Raw genomic sequence first — 21,930 nt, 5'->3', positions numbered from 1 at the left:
TCAGTGAGATGAGCATTTTTCCATGGGAGGTCCATGAGGCAATTGAGATTTTTGCTGAAAGACTGATAGGGAGACAGGGAGAGACAGACTTGCAAGAGCAAGGGGTTCTGACAGAGAGAGGATGTCTGGAACATGCTTCTTTCCGAATTAACACTGGCCAACAAGGCTGAATGTACAAAAACAATGAATGGACAGGAGCAAATCTAGATGAACCATTATCTGCCTACAACAATGAGACTAAATAAATAATAAACTAATTTATTCATAGTTTCCTATGTACAGTTTATAATGCTCCAAATTGTGGTCAAATGTACAAACAACATTACAAACATTCTGCTCTTGTGACAATGAAACCAGATTCTCTTTATTGGTCATGCTCAGTGCTACGGAACTGCAGGCAAGCAAGCTGGCTGAACCAAGAACCAGTCTATTTTAATCAAATTCAAAAATACAGACTACTGTGGCTGTTGAGCTGTAAACAAAAAAAAACAGTTTCAGAAATGATATCACTGGTTACAGTGCATGCAAAAGCTAAACTAAACACAAGTAATATCTATTGAAAGGGAAGTCAGCCTTAACTATTGAGGATCACACACATTACAATGTAATGTGCCTATTCATGGGGGCTAACCCAATATATTTCAAGAGCAAGAAAATGAACTACTTTTGTTTGGTACATTTAACAAGGCAGTGAATTTAATGACATTAACATGCAGAAAGTAGTGGTTTTATCAGAGTTACTGCAGGTTTCAAGTGAGAGGGTAGATTTCTCAAATTTAGAATACTAAATACATAGAAGCAATTACAGAGCTGTAATCTAAACAAAGAGGTTCAAGTCATCTCCTACATGTTTGTAACCATCATCTGATCTTCTCAATCTTTTCTAGGGCCAGATTGTTGCCACTATTATCTCTGTTCCAACAGAGGGATCACCTGTGGGATATAACTAATTAGCTGCTAGGCTGAGTTAATGTTCTGGAGTACTGTTTGATTACCATTGTGAATTGGGAAGAAATGTGTCAGGTGGTTCAGTAGGTCTGTTTTAAGAAAACTGTGCCTCTATGCAGCTCTTTGAGACATTTTTCTTTCAGTGCTGTTGTTGTTAAGTACAACATATGACATGGAGAATTATATTTGGCCTGTTGAAGGAATGGGCTTTACTTTTCCCATATTTCTTTATGTTCTTATGATCCCAGTGACTCATTTACTGCTGTAAAGGGGTCAGAGTGCAGCCAGTAATGTAAAATACCAATGCTATTTCTCTTAAGTTTCTTTGAAGGTTAACTAAGGTAGGGGAGGAGCAGTGGGACATTCCAAAATAGTGAGATCCAGAAAATGGAACATACAAACCCGCTGGGTGCATGCGTTTCTCAACATAATGAGTTCACTAGTATTGCAACATATTTGTTTGGTAAAATTACCACAAAAATACCTTTTTACAGGCAAAGAACAGTTAGTTCCGAAGACTGTCATTCTCATGAATTTAAGGTAGGTAATGGGTCATAATCACTCCTGCCATGCTTGCGATTGTGTGGTTAACCCCCAAAGAACTGGAGCTCTTAATTGACTGAGAGGAAAGACAGCAATGGGCAATAGGTGAATAGTCTCTTTTATGATAAAATGTTTTCTGGTGTTGTTGTATTGGGCGTGCAGGGAAGCAAGGATTCACCTGATATGCTGCTGTAACTTCAGGGCAGCTGATAAAATGGTATAAATGGCCATTAACATTATAATCATAATTCAGAACATTTTTTGAGGTTTTCAGCTCATTTTGATCACCAGAGGTATGATGGAAAATCAGGAGAACAGAGGAGAAATTCTACTCCTATGTGGACACATATACTCACAGAGTAGGTAAACCAGGCCTTATGGTAATTTGGGGCTCTAGCTAGTATTGACATTTCTGTCACTAATTTTCATGACCAAGGAGTATTGTGTGAGTGTTGAATGACTGTTTTAGAGTTTAGTAGTAGTGGTGTTATTCTTTTAAAAATCTCCTGATCCAAGCTTACAGCAACTGGGAATGAAAAGTAGAATTGCTCGAAAGCTTGAGTAGACACTGCAGGGTCAAAAGGCCTTGCACAGTTTTGCTCAGTTTGGTTACACCTACTAAATATTGCTGTCATTCTTGTACTCTGGTGCTCAACAGGGAAGGCGAAAGCGTGAATGAGGGTATCTTACCACTGCACATTGTGAGAACTTCAGCAATTTCTCACTGGCCTAATATTTAGCAAAACCAATTTTTTTCAAATCTCTCCATGGTCTTGCCTCTCCCTACCTCTGTGATCTTAATTATACAAGAGGTAGGTACTGAGTAATGAATCACTGTCAGTGTTGACTCCTACTAGTTTCAATCCCCTAGAGGAATCAGAGAGGAATTTTCCAGATTTTTTTCCCCCATTGTGTTTATTTAGTCTTTCCCTCTTCCAGGAAATTAGATGGCCTCTAGGGGTTAGGGAATGTTTTACTGATGACACATATGGCATCACAACTATATGAGATAAGCTGGCTGGACCTATTGGTCTTTCCCTGTTTGATATTTTGGTATGTTCCTATGACTGTGGGATTTTAAAGGATTACTTTAGGTAAAAAGTCAGAGTAGAAATGAGGAGAATTTATTTTACACAGCAAATCATTATGATCTAGAATGCACTTCCTGTAAAGGTGGTGGAAACAGATCCAATAATAACTTTCAAAAGGGAATTGGATAAATAATTGAAGGGGAAAAATTTAGACTGCTGTGGAGAACTGGCAGAGATGAATTGGATAGCTTCTTCAAAGAGCAGACACAGGTATGATGGGTTGCACAGCCTCCTTCTAGCCACAGAATCTATGATTCCTTCTATCCATAGAATCTATGATTCTATCAAACTCCACTGAGCATCTGTCCAATTGAACACCAGATATGTTTTCGGAGCAGCAAATTTGAATGTCCAACAGGTCACTGTTTCGTGATGCGATCTTTTTGGGTTAGAAGGATGCAATAAGTGGTGAGTTAACATCCTCATGTCTGCTATTACTCCACTTTGTGCACCCCTGTCCGCCTACCTAGTCCAATATCACACTTTTTGTTTTTCAGAGATGACAAAGCTTCTTTAAATGACCGTGGAACTGTGCAAAAATTAAACCATTACTTTTTTCTTTGAAGTAAGTGGTCATCAGAAAGTGTTGTGTATAGCCTTCGTGATTGTACATTTATCCATGAGTTATATATTTCAGTATCACAGAACAATAATGGCATGAACAATGTTAAGGCTGACTCCCCTTTAAACTAGACTAGGTGTTAGCAATACCCAGTCTCACAATCCCAAATTTACACAGCCAAGTTGTCTGGTAAACTGTCATACTCAGTAGAACGTGCAGTCAACCCAAGGTACTGCCTCAGAAATTTGCTATATCTTTTCTGATTGGTCTGTCTGCTCAAATTGCTCCAGTTCCTGACCGATTTTCTGACTCCCATGAAGCCTCCATATCTCTTCTGGAAACTTTTGTTGCCCTCTACAACTTCTTTGAAATTGTGTTTCTTCTCCATAACCCCTCCATATCTGTTGGAAGCTAGTGGCTCTGCATGGAAGCCATAGGAGCTCTGGTCTGATGGCATCTCTGTACCTTGCTGACTGTTGTCCACCTCAAATGTGGCTTTGGCTCCGTCATTATAAATGCCTTCTGTGCTGCCATTGGGCAACATGATCTTCGTGGTTTGGAGAAAGCCATGAGTGTTTCCCGAGTTGACTCCCCCATTGTTTCCAGCACTACCAAGAGACAAACTTCTGGTTTGGGATGTGCTCACACCAAGAGGTAACACTGATGATGCAGAGGCAATTTTTCTGCACTCTTCCCAAATGACAGGGGAGGATATAACTTGCCCTTCGCATTGTAGAATGCAGACCTAAAACAACAGGACAGGTTATTCAGTGATGGAATGTACTCCTGATACTTAATTTTTATTAAGTCATTTGTTTTATAAATCTACAAGTGCCTACATTCTTACATAGAAATAGGAGGAGGCCATTCAGCCCCTTTAGCCTATTACACTATTCATCTAGGTCCTGACCAATCTGTACCTTAGTCTCAATTACCCGCCTTTGTTATTTATTCTTTTATACCCTTACCCAACAAAACTCAATCAATCTCAGTCTTTATTATTGTAAATACACCAAGATATTGAGAGCATCCTTATTATTGTGAATAATAAGATATCAAGTGTGTGCTTATTATTGTAAATACCAATATAAGGAGGATCACTAATGTAAAAACTAAATTATTGGGAGTTAATCATCTTATCTAGTAGGATGATGGAAGTATCTTTATCACTGCAAAAATTAAAATATCATTGGAACAGGAGCAGGCCATTAAACCCCTAACACTGTTCCATCTTTCAGTTAGATCATGGCTGATCCGCACCTCAAACTCTTTTTAACTGCCTTTGGTCTCTATCCCTTTATCTCCTTACCCAACAATAATCTAGCAATCTCAGTCTTGAAAGCTTAAATTGATCCCTAGCACCCAGAGCCTTTTGGGGAAGAGTGTTCCAGCTTTCCACCGCCCATTGTATGAAGAAGTACTTCCTGTTTTCACTCCTGAATGGCCTTGCTCTGATTTTAAGACTGAGAAATCCAGAACAGGGAAGCACAATCAGAGGAAACAGTTTCTCTATATGTACCTTACTGAATCATTTTAAACACCACAATCAGATCACCGCTCAACCATCAAAACTCAAGGGAATACAAATCAAGTTTTTGTAAGCTGTCCTCATAATTTAACCCTCTAAGCCCCAATATAATTCTGGCGAATCTAAGACCTTCTCCAAAGAATAATACAGCCCCCCTGGTGAAGTGCTCACAACTGAACTGTTGCCCCAGACGGGGACTATCAAAGCTTTATACAGATCACACATAGTTATAGTATATTTTGTGACAGCATAGCTCATTATTGATGACTGTCCGTGAACAATTCCAGATCCGACTGTGATGGAACTGATCAACTCCCTCCAATCAATGTGATGATTTGTGTGATAAAGCAGAGTGCCACACACTTCATTCTGAACCTGAAGGCCCACTGTCAGTCCTGCACTCCCAGCTTCTTGCCAGTGGTTGGTGCTAGTGTACTTTGTACAGTCCATTCCTGTTAACACACTTGCTGAAAATAAATATTTTCTTTGCAGCAGCTCTGTGCACTGCCTGTCTTTGAACTTTCTTCCTTCGAGTCCCTCAGCAGGCAACTAACCCGTAACCTATGTGGTGCAGTCGGTGCTGACTGTCTGCATGTCTTCGAGACGGAGTTGGTCTAAGAGATCACACCATATAGAAGTTAAGTGCTTTACAGAAAACACTTACACTGTGTGATTTCCTGGATTGGTTTTAATCACCAGAGAGGGTCAGAGAGGAATTTCCAAAGCCTGATTTCCCTTATTGGTCCTGGAGGTTTCCTCTGTCCTTTTGCTTCTTCCAAAGATTACTTAGTAATAGGGAGGGGGAGTTTAGTCCTGATGTTCTGACTATCCTAAGTATGAAGCAGGCATGATGGTCCAGCTGGTGTTTTTCTGCCGGTCACCTTCATAAAACCAGAAACGGGCCGTTTGAGTGCCTCCTCAGGAGGTTAAGGGGGTCTCCAACAGCTCTGCGAATATATCCACTGAATACTAAAGTCCCCAGTGTGAATACTGATCCACGTTAAGTTGTCTGACCTCTTCCTGAGCAATGGTAGGGGAGAATGTGCTGGGGTTCCCGCTCTTGATCATCACTCCGAGCCCTGGCGGAAGCACATGCGAATGGAGTTCGGCTGCGATGCCTTCTATTGATGAATAGCCTACTGGCATCCACTGTCATGAATGATGGCCAGCTGCCTGAGATACCACACACCCACCACACCACAGCAAAGGATGGTACATGCAGGAGAGGGAGGGGAAAACTATCAAAGGAAGTAAAAGTGCGAAAACAATAAGATCTTAATTTCAGTTGTTGCGTTGGTCCTGGTCCAGCTGCCCCTGTTGTACTGTTTTATATTTGAGATAAGGGGCAACGTTAATCCATGAATCCACCCTTATGCAGGTGAAGATTGGTCTACAGTTGAAAAGGTGGTGGGTTGGAACACATTCTGAGTGGGTTCCAGAAACCTGAGCACAAATCCAAGCTGACACTCCCAGTGCAATACTGAGGAACACTGCACTCTCTTTTTGATGAAATATTAAACTGAGGCTCTGACTGCCCTCTTAGATGAACGTGAAAGATCCCATGACACTATTAGAAGACCAAAGTTCTGGTGTCCTGGGTCAATCTTCCAATCAAAACAGACTGATTATTTATCCTTGCTATTTATGGGAACTCGTGTGCAATTTGACTTTCCCCTTCTATTCAGTTCTGGACAACATTCACATTGTGCTTCCTTCATGCATCCATCAAGCCTCTCCTTAACTGAATAAAACACTCTGCTTCAGCCAATACACATGACAGTGAGTTCCACATTCTCACCAATCTTTGTATAAAGAATTGCCTCCTAAATTCTTTATTAGATCTGTTAGTGACTATCTTATATTTATATCTCTTTGTTTGGACTCAACCGCAAAGGGAAACAATTTCTCCACACCCATCCTCACCAATCTTCCAGTTTCTTACACAATGGATATCAGATGAGATAATACCATCAGAGAAAACAGTGACAAAGCTCAGTGAGCCCCCTGATGAAAACTGACATGTGAGACTGTAAGATGAAGACACAGTTTCTGAGACTAACCAGTATGTTGAAGTGTTGATGCTGATAGAAGAGTTTGTTACAGGTGAGGCACTCAGCCACACAGTCTCCCTGGCAACAAGGAACCAGATAGAGGATCAGTATGAGGGACCGGAGAGAGGTCTTCATATTGATTCAATTAGGATAGGCTGCAAAAGAAATAGGCACATTAAACATTCGGCTTAAACATCAGCTTAATTTAGTTGGTCTTCAAACTTATTATCAGCACTTTCAACTCTACTAACTTAAACACAGACATAGAACAAATAATACACAACTTTCGGTGACTGACAGAGAACAAATAAAACTCTGCACCCTCTACAACTGGCAGATATAGAACAAATAAAACACTGTAATTTTTGTAACTGACAGATATGGATCAAATAACTACATAGGTTTACATAGGGTATGCAGTACAGAAACAGGCCATTCGGCCCAACCAGTGCATACTGGTGCTATGCTCACTTGAGCTTTCTACCATTTTTATCTGACTTAAATCTATCATCATAACCCTCTATTCACTTCTCTCTCAAAAGCTTGCCTATTTTCCCCCTAAATGCACCTATACTATTTGCTTCAACCACTCTCTGTGGCAGCGCGTTCCACATTCTCATGACTTTTTAGGAGAAGAAGTTTCTTCTGAATCCTTATTTCCTGGTGACTATCTTATATTAATATCCTCTAATTGCACTCTAGCCCACAAAAAGAAACATTCTCTCTCTATCCAAACCTTTCATAATTTTAAAATCTGTTAGGTCACCCCTCAGAATTCTCATTTCAAGAGAGAAGGGATCCAGACTGACAATCCTTTCCTGGTATGTATATCCGTGCATTTCCGGTATCATCCTTGTAAATCTTCTTTGTACCCTCTCCAGTGCCTCTATATCTTTTTTATAATATGGTGACCAGACTGCAAGCAGTATGGTAAGTGTGGTGTAACCAGGTTCGATATAGGTTAAGCATAACTTTCCTACTTTTCCATTCTATGGCACTAGAAATAAAGACTATTGCTTGCTTTGTATTTTTTATGGCCATGCTAACTTGTGGCACAAATTTTAATGATTGATGTATTTGTACTCTGAGATCCTTTTGTTCCTCTACCCCACTAAGCTTACACCTTCCAAGTAATAAGTGACCCCTATTCTTAATGCTAAAATGTACTACTTCACATTTACCTGTGTTGAACTTAATTTGCCAATTATTTTCCTATTCTGAAAGTTTATTAATGTTCTCCTGTAATTTGCTGCAATGCTCTGCAGTATTGAGTAATAACACAATGAGCTTTCTGTAACTGACAGATATAGAACAAATTAAGCTCTAATTTTCTAAAACTGACAGATGCAGAACAAATACAAACTGAGCTTTCAAGAGTTGACAGAGAACAAATAGCACACTTGGTGCTCCATAACTGAAACACCCATTCATAGCTCACAAATCACTGAGCTTTCTGTAACTGAAACACTGATCTAGAACAAATTAAACACTGCACTTTGCATAACTTTATTTCCAAATAGTCAAGATAACCAGGTTAGGGATGTGAACAAGTGGCTAAAGGAGCTGTTTGGGAAAGAAGGGATCTATTTCATGGGACTCTGGGTCAAGAAGGAATTGTCCCTTCAGAATGGTCTCCACCTGAACCGGACTGGGACAAGGATCCTAGTGGAAAGGATAAATAGGATGATCACAAGAAATTTTAAATAGTAAATATCTGGAGGAATCATGTGGAAAAGTTAACATAAACTCGGAAACAAACGAAAGGAACAAGAGTAACAGTCAGAAATTGTACTTTAGGCACTACAGTTAAAGGGAAAACTAAAAGATGTAAAGTAATCAAACCAAAAGAAAGAAATAAGGAATGTGTGAATAAAGCTTTTTTTTGGAAAAATATACTTTATGCATAAAATATCTGGAAGAACATACCAAACCATTTCAAAATCACCATTACAAAAGTACAATCAGGTTCAACTTTTACAACGTGTATCACAAGGTGCATCAATACAATAAATGAATATTACAATCATTTGCAGACATTCATTTTGAGCTGTACAGCCCGAGGGGCTCTAAACAGTTCCCAGTCCCTCGGTGCACTGTGGCAGAAAGGCCTTAGAATAAAACATGAGAGCAGAAGGACCAGTTAGGATGTGTGAATGAACTGCAGATGCAAACTTATCTTGGAGCACATGACATGTAGTCCATGTCTCAGTAATGGTTAACAAGATGGTCAGGATTGGAACTAAATATTCCAGGTTATAACATATCCAGGAAACTTAGAGAACATGGCAGATAGGGAGGCGTAGCCTTAGTGATGTAGAATGAAATTTCAATGATAAGAATATATAACAAGAGGTAAGAGGAGATTTTATGCATATAATTAAGAAATAGAACTGGATTTAAGATGGTAGTAGGAGTTGTGTATAGGTCCCCCCAGTAGCAGTGGTGAAGTGGTAGATTCTATAAAAGCTGAGGTTAGATGAGCATGTAGCTCATGCAGAGTGATGTTAATAGGGGATTTTAAGATTGGGAGAAGCAAATTAACAAATGTCAGAAAGGTAGTGAATTGCTTGAGTGTTTCCAGGATAGTTTTCTGCAACAGTATGACCTAGAACAAACAACGGGAGAGGTGATGTTAGATTTAGTAGTGTCTAATGATCCAGATTTAGTAAACAGCCTAACAATGTGTGAATATTTATTGAATAGTGATCATAATATGACCAAATTCAATGTAGTGTTTGAAAAGGAGAAATAGGAGACAGTTACTAAGGCTCTATATTTATGTAAGGCTGACTTCAGTGCGAGAGAGACTGTCCAAAGTAACCTGGGCAAATTGGTTAATGGGTAAAACAATAGAAGATCTGTGAGCAGTGTTCAAAGGAGAATTTAATGTGATACAGAACAGTTTAAAAACTGAAGGGGCCAGAGCTCCTAACAAATTAGGTATGGACAACTAAAGAGGTAAGATACAATATAAAACTAAAGGAAACGCATATAAAAGGTACAACTAAAGAGGTAAGAAACAATATAAAACTAAAGGAAATGCATATAAAAAATTCAAAAAGTAACAAAGCTCCTGGCAAATGGGTTAGATACAAAGAATAGCAAAGGGTGATAAACATTAAGCGCTAAAAAAAAGAAGCAAAAAGGAAGGACTGAAATAAACTGCCTTTATATAGCAACTTTCATAATCTCAGGGCATCCCAAAATGCTTTGCAGCCAATTATTTTGTAAGTCACTGTTGTCATGTAAGGAAATGCAGCATCAAATTTGTGCTCAGAATGGCCCCACAAACAGCAGTGAGATCAAGGACCGGATAATCGGTTTTTAATTATGTTGGCTGAGAGACAAATGCTGGCCAGAAGAACGTCCCTGCCCTTCTTCAAATAGTACCCTGGGATCTTTTACATCTAGCTGGACAGACAGATGGGCCCTTGGTTTAATGTCTCATCTGAAGGACAGCACCTCTAACAGTTCAGCTCTCCCTCAGTACGATACTGAAAGTGTTAGCTTCTATTATTTGCTCACATCCTGGAGTGGATTTGAACCCATGGCCATAAGCCATTGGAATCCTACACTGTAGCCATTATTGTGCTCCATTGCTGTTTGGAATATGTAAAGTAAGCAAGTGTTGAAATTAACCCAGTAGATATTGAGCTGTAATAAAACATTTTGTGGTTCAGTTAATAAATCCCCAGATTTGGACCCAGTTCTCATCATGGGAGAATTCTGTCTCACAGGGGTACATGGTGCGAGGACATGGACAGGTATTTTGCAAACTTAATGACTTCTGAGCTTATCTCAATACATTTTCTTTCCCTGAGAGCCTTGTTATTTTATTCAGCTTGCAAACTACTTCATGTTTTGGAGATCATGTTAGGGGTGATGCCAAATTTCCTGCTTTGTTGTAAATATGACATTGGAAGAGAATCTGCATGAAGGTCAGTGCCCCCTGCGCTGCCAGCATTATGTTTTGAGAGGTTATCACTATGAAATACATTAATGATAAAGGTAACAGTTTCAGCCTTTGCATAAGTGCCTGAAGGGCACTTCCAATAAGGCTGTTGGTGGAAAGCCAATTCAATGGAGGAGGAGCCCATTTTCAGCAATCTACAATCTTTCAAACTGTTAATCGTTGACAAGTGGATGTTTGCTCAAATGGTCATTGCAGTGGAATTCATAATCTTGTCCTGCATGCACAGTTACCATCTGTTTACACATGGTACTGGATTCACTTGTGCAAACATATGTGGTTAGGGCCTCCACTGCACCGACCGCTAATCAATCGCACATATCTAAGACAGAATAATTAAACACAGGAACAGGAGGAGCTCAAGATTTCCATTACATTTTGTGTGAAAAAATGCTTCCTGATTTCACTGCAGAAAGGCCTAAATTTTAAAATTGTACCTCTTTTTTCTGGATTCCCCAACCTGAGGAAATAATTTCTCTATTTCTACATTATCAATTCTGTTTATCATTTAAACTAACTGATTAGATTTCCCCCCATCCTTCTAAACTCAAGGGAATGCAAGCCAAGGAATATAACCTATCCTCAAAATTTATGCCCTTATCATCAATAATACCGACAGACTTATTCGATTGTTAACTGTGACTGTCTAAACAAAATATCTAGTAACTCAACAATATGGAAACTAGTATAGCGCTGTAAAAAAAACTTAAAATGTGTCTTTCAGTTGAAATAACAATTAAATAGTGAGGTCACAAAAGGAAAAAATATTTCTAAATTTGAGACTCATGGTTATGTAGTGTGTCTGGGGAGGAGGTGGTGGTGTAGTGGTATTGTCACTGGACTAGTACTCCAGATCCCCAAGGTAATGCTCTGAGACTGGGGTTCAAAGCCCACCAAAACAGACAGTGAAACTTGAATGCAATAAAAAATATGAAATTTAACCATGAAACCATTGCTGTAAAAACCCATCTAATGCCCTTTAGGGAAGGAAATCTGCCAACATGCAATTCCTGATCCACAGCAATGTGGTTGACTCTAAAATGGCCCAGCAAGCTATTTGCTTCTCAAGGGCAATTAGAGATGGGCAACAAATATCCCATGAGTAAATAAAAAAAATCTCTGGTTCACTGTCTTTCTCCTTTACATCCACATCTTGCATTTAGATAGCTGTTTTAAATAGAAAAACATGCCAGGGAGAGCTGACCAATATGTAACTGCAAAAAAAGCATGATATCAATTTGTGAAAAAAGGCAAACAGTTCTTTATATGAGCTCTCCACCAACTCCTGCCCCTTTTTATTCTTAGTATCTCATCTCTTTATCCACTTTCGATTCTTTAGGCTTCATTGTGGTTGTCTATTTTACACAGTTGTTTTCTCTTTTTCTGTCAGTCTCTCTGCCCACCACCGTTATCCATATTCCCCCATCCACTTGGAGTGACTGTCTGCGGGCACTGATGCTAATGTACTGCGGTGGTTACAAATAGGAGCATGGACGGAGTTGTCCGGTCCACGGGGTGCACTGCAGCGGAGCTGGACCCCGGCCCACGCTGTCCATACAACCAGATACACACAAGCGAACAGACAGATATACACACATGTAGGCACACACACACACACAAATACATCAGCCCCAGGGAGATCACCGGGGAAGCAGCCCTGAACAACGTGTGCATTCCCCTCCTTAGCACACACATCTGAACTTCTACCTTCAGCACAAAGAAGTGATCAAATCCTGCTGCTACTGGACTCAGTGCCATTCTGCCCAACCAGTTACCCACTGAACCACGACCCTTCTCCTTCACGTCCCTTAACCTTCTGTCCTTTGAATTCGGTTAGGCGATAAGTCGCTCCCCTAGTTCCACTGCCTCATTCCCCACCCATTAACCCTGGCGGCTCCCCTGCCCTCATTTTGCGAAAGACCCCCCCGCCACCGCATCGCCCCAATCGCAAGTAAGTGAAGAGACGGCGGAGGGGAAAGTGACGGGAAAATTGCAGGTCCTTTGCCCGGCGGGAAGCGCCTCCAACTCGGGTCAAACACTCGGGGAGGTGGAGTTCCTCTCGGTCACTCAAGGTCTGAGGGACACATGGAAAGTTGAGCAGCGCTGGGCTAGGGACCTGGAAAAGATGGAGATGAAGGGAGGGAAAATGCTTTCCATAAATGAAAAGTACTGGTGAAGTTAAAGGCTGTTGGGGAGGATGAGAAATTAAACGGAACAAAGGAAAAGAGAATAGAGAGAGTCCCAAATAATCTAGATAAGAAACCTGGTGAGTTAAGTCCACCAAGTGAAGGGGGACAAGGTTAAGTAGATAAAGAAGGGGACAAATCAGTAAGAGGAAACTAGGGATGGTTCCAGGGCAGGATGCAGGGAGAGTGGGATCTGCAATCAATGGGAGGATAAATAGCAAAGAACTGACAGATTGCAGAGAATAGGGAGCTCAGAGTACACACACACACTTAAAGACACACACTCCCACCCACCCACACACACACACACACACACACAGGAATGAAGTTTAAAGCAAGCACCTGATGTTTAATAGGTAACTGAACGGATTCCCGGAGTGAGATGGAAAATTGAGAAAATCTCCTACCTGTGAATGTCCGGCTGTAACTGAGTAGCTGTTGCGAGTTCTGCTCCTCACATACACACACACACACGGCAAGTTGTTTTCGTCCCCTCAATCCTGAAGCAGATTGTGTGGTTTAACACTGCCTGTGTGCTTCACTCCCCCCTTCTGATATACCCTGACTGGACAGACAAACCAGACAGTCAGCAGGCATAGTGCCCACCCCTTCCAGGAATAGATGCATTTCTACAAGCAGCTTCCTGGCACCCCTCACATTCAGTCAGTGACTGACACATACTCACTCAGTCACTAGCCCCTGAGTCATAGTCACTGAGCCCTGAGAGTCACACAGTCACTGACCCCCAAGAGTCACACAGCCACTGACCCCAAGAATCATGCAGTCACTGACCCCAATAGTTATCAGTCACTGACACTGACTGTCGCTCAGTTAATAACTCTCAACAGTTACAACACATCACCTGGTCACTCAGTCGCTGACTGCCGATAGTCACTGACCCTGACATTCATTTAGTCACCACCCCCCAAAAGTCATGCAGCTAATAAACCCCAGCAATCACTTAGTCACTAACACTCAACAGTTACTCAGTTAATAACTCCCAACACTCAATCACAAACACATCAGTTGTCACTCAGTCACTGACCCTCAACAGTCACCCAGTCACTAGCATGTCACCCAGTCACTAACATATCATCCCGTCACTAACATGTCACCCCGTCACTAACTCTCAACAGTCACTCCGTCGCTAACATGTCAGTTAGTCACTAGGAATATAGGATAAGTAGATCATTTCACCCTTAAGGCTGTTTTGGCAGTGAATGAGATCATGGCTGATCTGTGACCTGTACCGCTTTACCTGCTTTTGCCCCATATCCCTTTCTATCCTTGCCTAGCAAAAAATCTATGAATCTCAGATTTAAAATTTACAATGAATCTAGCATCAATTACCATTTGTGGTAGTGAGTTACAAGCTTCCACAACTCTTTGTCTGTTTGGAAGTCTCCTTGGTTTGTGTTGCACTAGGTGTAGATAATGAAGAACCAAGTCTCTCTCTGGTCTGAGTTTGTACCAGGTGCAGTACACCTCAGGAAACAGACCCCAATCTCTCTCTCTGGTCTGAGTTTGCACCCGGTGCAGTATACCTCAGGAAACAGACCCCAATCTCTCTCTCTGGTCTGACTTTACACCAGGTGTAGTACAACCCATGGATCAAGTTCCAATCTCAATCTGTTCTGATTGGGATTCAGTAATGTCCAGGTGTTTTCATATAGCTCCTCATTTCTTTTAAACTTCCACATGGAATTTTTGAAATTTTATGGAATGCTGAAAGTTGCAGCCACATTTTTTCAACATTAAAAATTAGTTACTTGAGAACTTGGTGTCCACTTGCCCGGTTGGAGCTCCTTCATAGCTGGTCTGAGCATGATTAAATGAGTGTACAAAAATGTGGCAAATGGATTTCAATATGGATAAGTGTGAGATCATCCACTTTGGATTTGAGAAAGACAAATTAGAATACTTTCTTGATAGTGAGAGATGAGGAACGATGGAGGAGCAAATATATCTAGGTGCTCAGGTGCAGAAATCACTAAACGCTAGTGCACAGGTACAAAAAATGATTGGGAAGGATAATCAAATGTTGGGTTTGTCTCAAGGGCATCAGAATACAAAGTAGGGGAAATTTTCCTTCTGTTGTATAAAGCTTTTGTCAGGCCCCATGTGGACTACATTCCGTTTTGGGCATTCAATCTCAGGAAGAATATACTGACCTTGGAAGGGGTGCAATGCAGATTTACCAGAATTGTAACAGAACTTAATTGGTTAAATTTTGAAGACAACTTGCATAAACTTAGGCTATATTCCCTTGAGTTTAGTAGGTTGGGGAGTGAATCGAGGTACATCATTTGTGGCAACAAGAACAGATTAGAGGCTGGGAATTCTGCAGCGAATGACTAATCTCCTGACTCTTCATCATCTACAAGGCACAGGTCATGAGTGTGATGGAATACGCTCCACTTACCTGGATGAACACAGCTCAAATGACATTCAAAAACATCGACACAACCCAGGACAAAGCAGTCTGCTTGATCGGTACCCCATCCACCTCCTTAAGCATTCACTCACTCCACCACCAGCACACAATGGCAGCAGTGTGTACCATATACAAGATGCACTGCAGCAACTCACCAAGGCTCCTTCAAAAGCCTTCCAAACCCACAATCTCTGCCAAAAAGGAAAAGGGCAGCAGATGTATAGGAACACCACAACTTGCAAGTTCTCCTCCAAGTCACAGACTTGCCATTTGGTCACTGTCGCTGGGTCAAAATCCTTGAACTCCCTCCCTAACATCTCAGCGGTTCAAGAAAGTAACTCACCACCACCTTCTCAAGGGCAACTAGGGATGGGCAATAAATGCTGGCCTAGCCAGTGACACTCACATTCCAAGAAATAAATTTTTTAAATGCCCAAGTTTACATCTGCCAAAATCATGAACCATTTTCCATTTGTGTTATAGTCCATTACAGTGTGTTAAATGTTTTGTGTGTTTTGGGTAGGCACAAATGTTTATTCAGTAGCTGACTGCTTCCATAAACAAGCTTCACGAAGAACTGCTACAAATTGCCGAAGTGTTGACTGTGATTAATTAATAATGATATTTTCAATGAATTTATCCAGGTTTTACTTAAAAATATTCAGTCTCTCTCCTCTCAGATCTCCTTCCATTCTCCTGGCTCTGAATCCCCACTCATTGGTTCAATTACCCCTACACACACAGGCCAGCTCTGCCTTCCTTCCCTATAAGAATGCTCATCTCTCCCGCATGCTCACTCCAAGCTCAATTCCACCTCTGTCGTCCAATGCTGGTGTTTATCTCGATGCCGGATATCAGTTGGCAGACACTATAATGTTGTTGATTGACCTGTGTGGGGCTTCCTTAGCACAGCCTGGGTGTATGAACCTCAGAGGAAACACTGGGAGATCCGAACTCCACAATGCTCACACCCTGGACGCAGGCATCACTTGCTACCTGATACAATGGACAAATCACAATAGTATCAATGTAACTGCTATAACAAGTGTTGTAATGTGTTTAAAACGATAAAAGGATCCAATAGGATTGATATAAAGAAACCATTTCCTCTGGTGGAGGAATCCAGAACAAGGGGATAGATTGTTAAAAATTAGAGACAGGCCATTCAGGAGTGAACTCAAGAAACACTTCTTTGCATGAAGGGTGCGTAAATCTGGAACTCCCTGCCCCAAAACACTGTTGATGCTGGCAGTTAATTGGAACTTTCAATACTGAAATGCATTCAGGGATACGGAGCAAAAGTAAGTAGATTTCATCACTTTCTGTTTTCTGTTGCAAGGCCTGGTCAGATAGCATCTTCAACAGTGTGAGCTCTACATAGGCTGCAGGAAAGCTTACACACATGAGCTGGGTGGTCTTGTGCTGTGTTCATTTCTATTCTTACAGCCCAACTCCAAGCAATACTAAGAGACAGCAGAGTGTCATTGAAATGTGTGCCGTTAAACAAACATTCTCCTGCAAGCATTCATGTGAGCAGCCAGTCTCGGCTCTTAGGATTGGTTGATGAAGAGATTCAACCTATTAATGTGGATGAGTATCTAGGTAACTGCAAGTGAAAGGGCTAATATTTAGCCAAAACCAATCTCTCATCATTCATTTAAACAGGAAATAGGTAGGTGAATGGTTCAATCAATTCCTTTCACAATAGGCTATCTGTTAGTAATAGGAGAAAAGGGTGATTGAAAGGTTTCTCCCCTCCTGCCAGACCCAGGTTGTGTTAAAAACAAAAAAACTGCGGATGCTGGAAATCCAAAACAAAAACAGAATTACCTGGAAAAACTCAGCAGGTCTGGCAGCATCGGCGGAGAAGAAAAGAGTTGACGTTTCGAGTCCTCATGACCCTTCGACAGAACTTCGACAGGACTCGAAACTTTTCTTCTCCGCCGATGCTGCCAGACCTGCTGAGTTTTTCCAGGTAATCCAGGTTGTGTTAAGATGGATGTAATTTCTGTCTGATTGTAATAGCATGAAGCAGCCATTTTTTGAATTTAAAAATGTAACAGGTTGGGTCAACCAGTCAAATCTAAAACTTCTTCACTCATTCTCATGGGCTATACACCTACCTAATGGGTTATGTGATATTAGTTAGAATGCAAAGACTTAAGCCATTGTCTTCAGCTCCTGTCATAAACTCTGTCATTGCAACTGTTTCCATTTTCTGGCCACTCAGACTGTCTCAGTCTGAATCATTCCTATTTGTTTCTGAGCTCAGTTTCCGACACATTGCCTGTCTATTACCAAGGCAGCCTACATCCACCACCGCAACATGCCCTGTTTCTGTCCCTGCCTCAGCCCAACTGCTGCTGAAACTCTCATCCATACTTTTGTTACCTCTAGACTTGACTACTTCAATGCTCTCCTGGCCAGCCTGCTATCTTCCACCCTCCATAAACTTGAGCTCATCCTAAAACAGCTGCCTGCATCCTGATATGCACCAAGTGTCAGCTGTGGCTCAGTTGAAATCACTCTCACCTCTGAGTCCCATTGCAGACTTGAGCACAAAAATCTAGGCTGATGCCCAAGTGCAGCACCGAGGGAGTGCTGCACCTGTCAGAGCTACCATTCTTTGGATGAGATGTTAAGCTGAGGCCCCAGCAGCCCTTTCAAGTGGATGTAAAAAGATCTGATGTCATTTTTTTCAAAGAAGAGCAAGGGAATTATCCCTTGGCTAATATTTATCCGTCAATCATCACAAAAAACAGCTTATCTGATCATTACCACATTGCTGTTTGTGGGAACTTGCTGTGAGCAAATTGGTTACCGCATTATCTACATTACAGCAGTGACTAGGCTTCAATAAAGTACTTCATTGGCTGTAAAGCACTTTGGAACTTCCTATGGTTGTGAAAGGCACTATTTGGATAAAAGTCTTTCTTTTTGTTTTCTTTCAAGTTTCATTCATCCATCCAACACTCCTGTGATTGTTTTCCTACATTGACTCCTGGCTAAGCAATGTTTCAAATATAGAATCTCTTCCTCATGGTTTTGTCTTTCTCCATTTCTGTAACCTCCTCCAGCTCTACAAACCCCTCAAGCTCTCTGTTCCTCTGGCTCTGGCCTTTTGTGCATTGTTCCCTCTCTTCATCCCATCACTGATGGCCGTGCTTTCAGCTGGCTAGCCCCTGCACTCTGGAATTCCATCTATAAGCATCTCTACTTCTCTAATTACCCCTTCTCTTTAATACCGCCCTTAAAACTTACCTCTTTGAACAGTGTTTGCTCATGTCTCTTATTAACCACTTCATTGGCTCAGCAATCTGCGTGAAGTATCTTGGGCTATTTTCCAATGCTGAAGTCGCTATATGATTGCAAGTTACTATTGTTTTGGTGGTGTTTAATCTTCAGTATTTATTAAATGCTGTTAGACTGGAATGGATTACTGAGCACTAGAAATCAAGTGCAGCGATAATTCTTACAGAACTTCAAAAATCTATCTGCTGGGATGCATTACCATATTTGTAGTTATTATTCAACGCCATTGAGTCTGACCATTTCATTGACTATTTTGATAAATTCTGCTGGGAAAAAAGGTTGAAAGAAAACATCAGCAGGTGCAGTTTTTGTAGATTATTCTTGTGTCTTTGAAATGTTAGTAAAATTGTCAGAATCCTGGCTCATTTGTCATAAAAGTAGACCATAAAGTAAGATATTGGATCATATGAACAGTGAGTGAAATAAAAAGACCACATAAATTTCTCCCATCAATTTCCAAAAACATAAACAACACAGGATAATGTGAATATCTGCCAAACAGAAACCATAAGTTTAAAACTTTCAGACAGTTATTCTCAGGATATGACTAATGCTGGCAAAACAGGCAGCCATTGTACTGTTATACAGTGCTCTTACCATCTCAGCACGTCCCAAAGTGCTTTACAGCCAATGAAGCACTGATGGAATGGAATGTAATAACTGGTGCGTGACTGGGAATGAGACAGCCCAGTCTACAACTGACTCCTGTGTTGAGCCAAATCCAGTAAGCAGCTTTGACGTAGATTGTCAGAATTGTTACCTGGCGCTACAGGTGTTCCCATCAGACCTGAACATACTATGTTCCTTGAGGATGTAATTCTCAAAGAGGGTCATGGGTCTTTGGAGTAATGTGATTTCAAGACCTCGCACATAGACCACGTACATAACGTACGGCAATGTTAGTTTTCAGGATCATTGGCTACTTTCAAGGTTACTTTTGGGCCATGGCAGATTTCACACAGGCATTGCAACCACTTATACATCAATGGGAGTTGAAAAATAGCCCGATACATGAATGTGGAGATGCTTCAAAGTATCTGAGTATATATAGCATGTCTGTATGAGTCTGAGAGTTTGTGTCCAGAAAGGCCACTTTTGTGTCAAGGTGTGAAAATTGGCACTCTCTTTTCTATAGATCTCAGCCTGGGCCTCTTTCTCCATGACAACCAAATCATATGGGATTGTCTCCAGGCAGAGTTCATCATCCCCCATTCCAGGACATTCTATTTTACATTAAATTAAATAAGACAGTCTAAACATAACTGTCTTATAAAGTCCCACATTTGTAACACCTCCCCATTAAAAATTAGAAAAAGCATCACCCCGTGGTAATAATAGTAATATTTTTCTATAATACTATCAAAATACAACATTGTAAATGTTCTAATAACTAAGCTACAATATACAGTAACTTTTTGTCATATTTCACAGTTAAACATTTTGTCTTGGCAACATTATAAACCTTAACCCACAACAGCCACCTGAATGCGACAACTAACTTGCGTGATTTCTTAGAGTTCTAACTCTCTTGTAAATGAGAGTTTCTTTTACTACTGGTCATTTCACTTTCAATCTGGTTTTGCATCCTTCATGTTACTTTTTAACATCCATATTAGATTGTACATATGGGGTGATGATGGAATAGTAATGTCACTGGGTTAGTAATCCAGCTCTGAAGAAGAGTCATGTTGGACTTGAAACGTTAACTCTGTTTCTCTCTCCACAGTTGGTGCCAGACCTGATGAGTTTTTCCTGCACATTTTTGTGTTTATTAGTAATCCAGAAGCACAGGCTAATGTACTGGGGATATGGGTTCAAATCCCACTATGGCAGCTGGTGGAATTTAAATTCAATTAAAACTAATCTCAGTCATGACCATGAAATTATCATCAATTGTTGTTAAAACCCATCTGGTTCACTCTGCCATTCTCACCTGGTCTGGCCTATGTCTGACTCCACATCCACAGCAATGTGGTTGACTTTTAACTGCCCTCTGAAATGGCCTATGAAGCCATTCAATTCAAAGGCAATTAGCGATGGGCTAGCAAACGCTGGCCTTGTCACTTCCTGGACCTGAGGTAGTATTTGCAATGGGCTGAAAGGTTTCACAATTTGTTTGGTGTCAAGAACTACAGTGATAGAACAGGGGATTTCTCTTTGGATTCCAGTTCACAGATGCCAGCATCCAGAAGGCATGTGGGTTGCCGGCAAAGCACTTCTTACCCTCTGGATTCAGCAATTTCCATTGTTCTCCTTTAACACCAGACACCAAATCATCACCACGATTTTTGCTTTTTAAGACAGACTCTGCACCACTCTGTTCAAGTTTTAACTTCTGATTTCTATCTTCTTCCATGTCTGCATGTTTTTTAATGTCCAAGTCAATGAAGAAAGTCTCAACCAGCCAAACATCTGAATTGTCCTGCATAACAATTGAGTTCACTTCACCCTGTTGTTACAAATATGAGATTTATAAGATTGTTATGTTTTGGGACTGTGTCTTTAATTTATGATAACATTAAGCGGGTCATGCAGCCTGTTTTGAAATCTGCCTAACAGCCTGGATGATATGGCTATTAAAGATTAAAGGAGACCCAGGTTGTTTTGTTTATACTTGGAGATAATGGCAGCTGCATCTGTGTTTGCAGTGGTTAGACTGTTATAGTTTCCAAAGTTCAGGGAAGGCATTGAGAATGTCATGAAGAAAGTGGTTATACTTTAAGTGGTCCATTTACCACCAAGGTAAAATAGAGTTGGGATCTAAAGAATAGCTAATAAGAATTCATGTTGCCCTAGAGATGGGCTTTGAGAGGAAAAGGATCCTTCAGAAAATATTTGTAGGTTACAGACTTTCCTAAAATATCACTGAATCTCACAGACAAGTTAGTCTGCCAAGATCTGGGAGAAAGTGAGAGCAGCTAGAAGCCACGAGTCTCTATGGTTCACCACGCAGGAATGTAGGTGGGAGCTCATATTCAGGTTGAAAAGACAAAATTTGTGAGGCTTTGAAATGAAGGTGGAATATTCATTTAACTTGCGCTAGAGGGAGAGTCTCCAGGAAAAAACCCTCACCATGAAAGACACTTCTGGGTTTAAGAATTACTAGGCTGGGAAAAGAAACAATTAGAGGTAAACCTGTGGGGGCTAAGAATCACTGGTTCCAGGAGAATTGAATGTCTATCTAATGTACAGTGGCAAGTATAATCATGGAATGGGATTTTCAGCTGTGTTAAAAATAAATGGGAAAATTCTGTTTGGTGGTTTCAAATGTAAGTTGCCTAGACATTAGTGTTTAGTCAATGTTG

The 21,930-nt window shown here is 40.8% G+C and overlaps 1 protein-coding gene across 1 annotated transcript; it reads right to left on the bottom strand.

Moving 5' to 3' along the window:
* Nucleotides 1–265: 265 nt before the first annotated feature.
* Nucleotides 266–13,415, bottom strand: pnocb (prepronociceptin b). Its single transcript, XM_041187152.1, has 3 exons — nucleotides 13,287–13,415; nucleotides 6,733–6,878; nucleotides 266–3,889 (listed from the first exon to the last, which is right to left on the bottom strand). Exons 2-3 carry the CDS (start codon nucleotides 6,856–6,858, stop codon nucleotides 3,314–3,316), a joined length of 702 nt encoding a protein of 233 aa, XP_041043086.1. The 5' UTR covers nucleotides 6,859–6,878; nucleotides 13,287–13,415; the 3' UTR covers nucleotides 266–3,313.
* Nucleotides 13,416–21,930: the final 8,515 nt, after the last annotated feature.

The sequence above is a fragment of the Carcharodon carcharias genome, chromosome 5, assembly GCF_017639515.1.
Source record: "Carcharodon carcharias isolate sCarCar2 chromosome 5, sCarCar2.pri, whole genome shotgun sequence".
Lineage (NCBI taxonomy): Eukaryota > Metazoa > Chordata > Chondrichthyes > Lamniformes > Lamnidae > Carcharodon > Carcharodon carcharias.
This window is presented reverse-complemented; position numbering and strand designations above follow the sequence as displayed.

Bases quoted from the DNA above. Each gene is read 5' to 3' on its own strand.
- pnocb (XM_041187152.1), bottom strand. From the start codon at position 6,858: ATGAAGACCTCTCTCCGGTCCCTCATACTGATCCTCTATCTGGTTCCT. The intron at 3,890-6,732 runs GTTAGTCTCAGA...CTGTTGTTTTAG, and splicing joins ATCAACACTTCAACATACTG to GTCTGCATTCTACAATGCGA.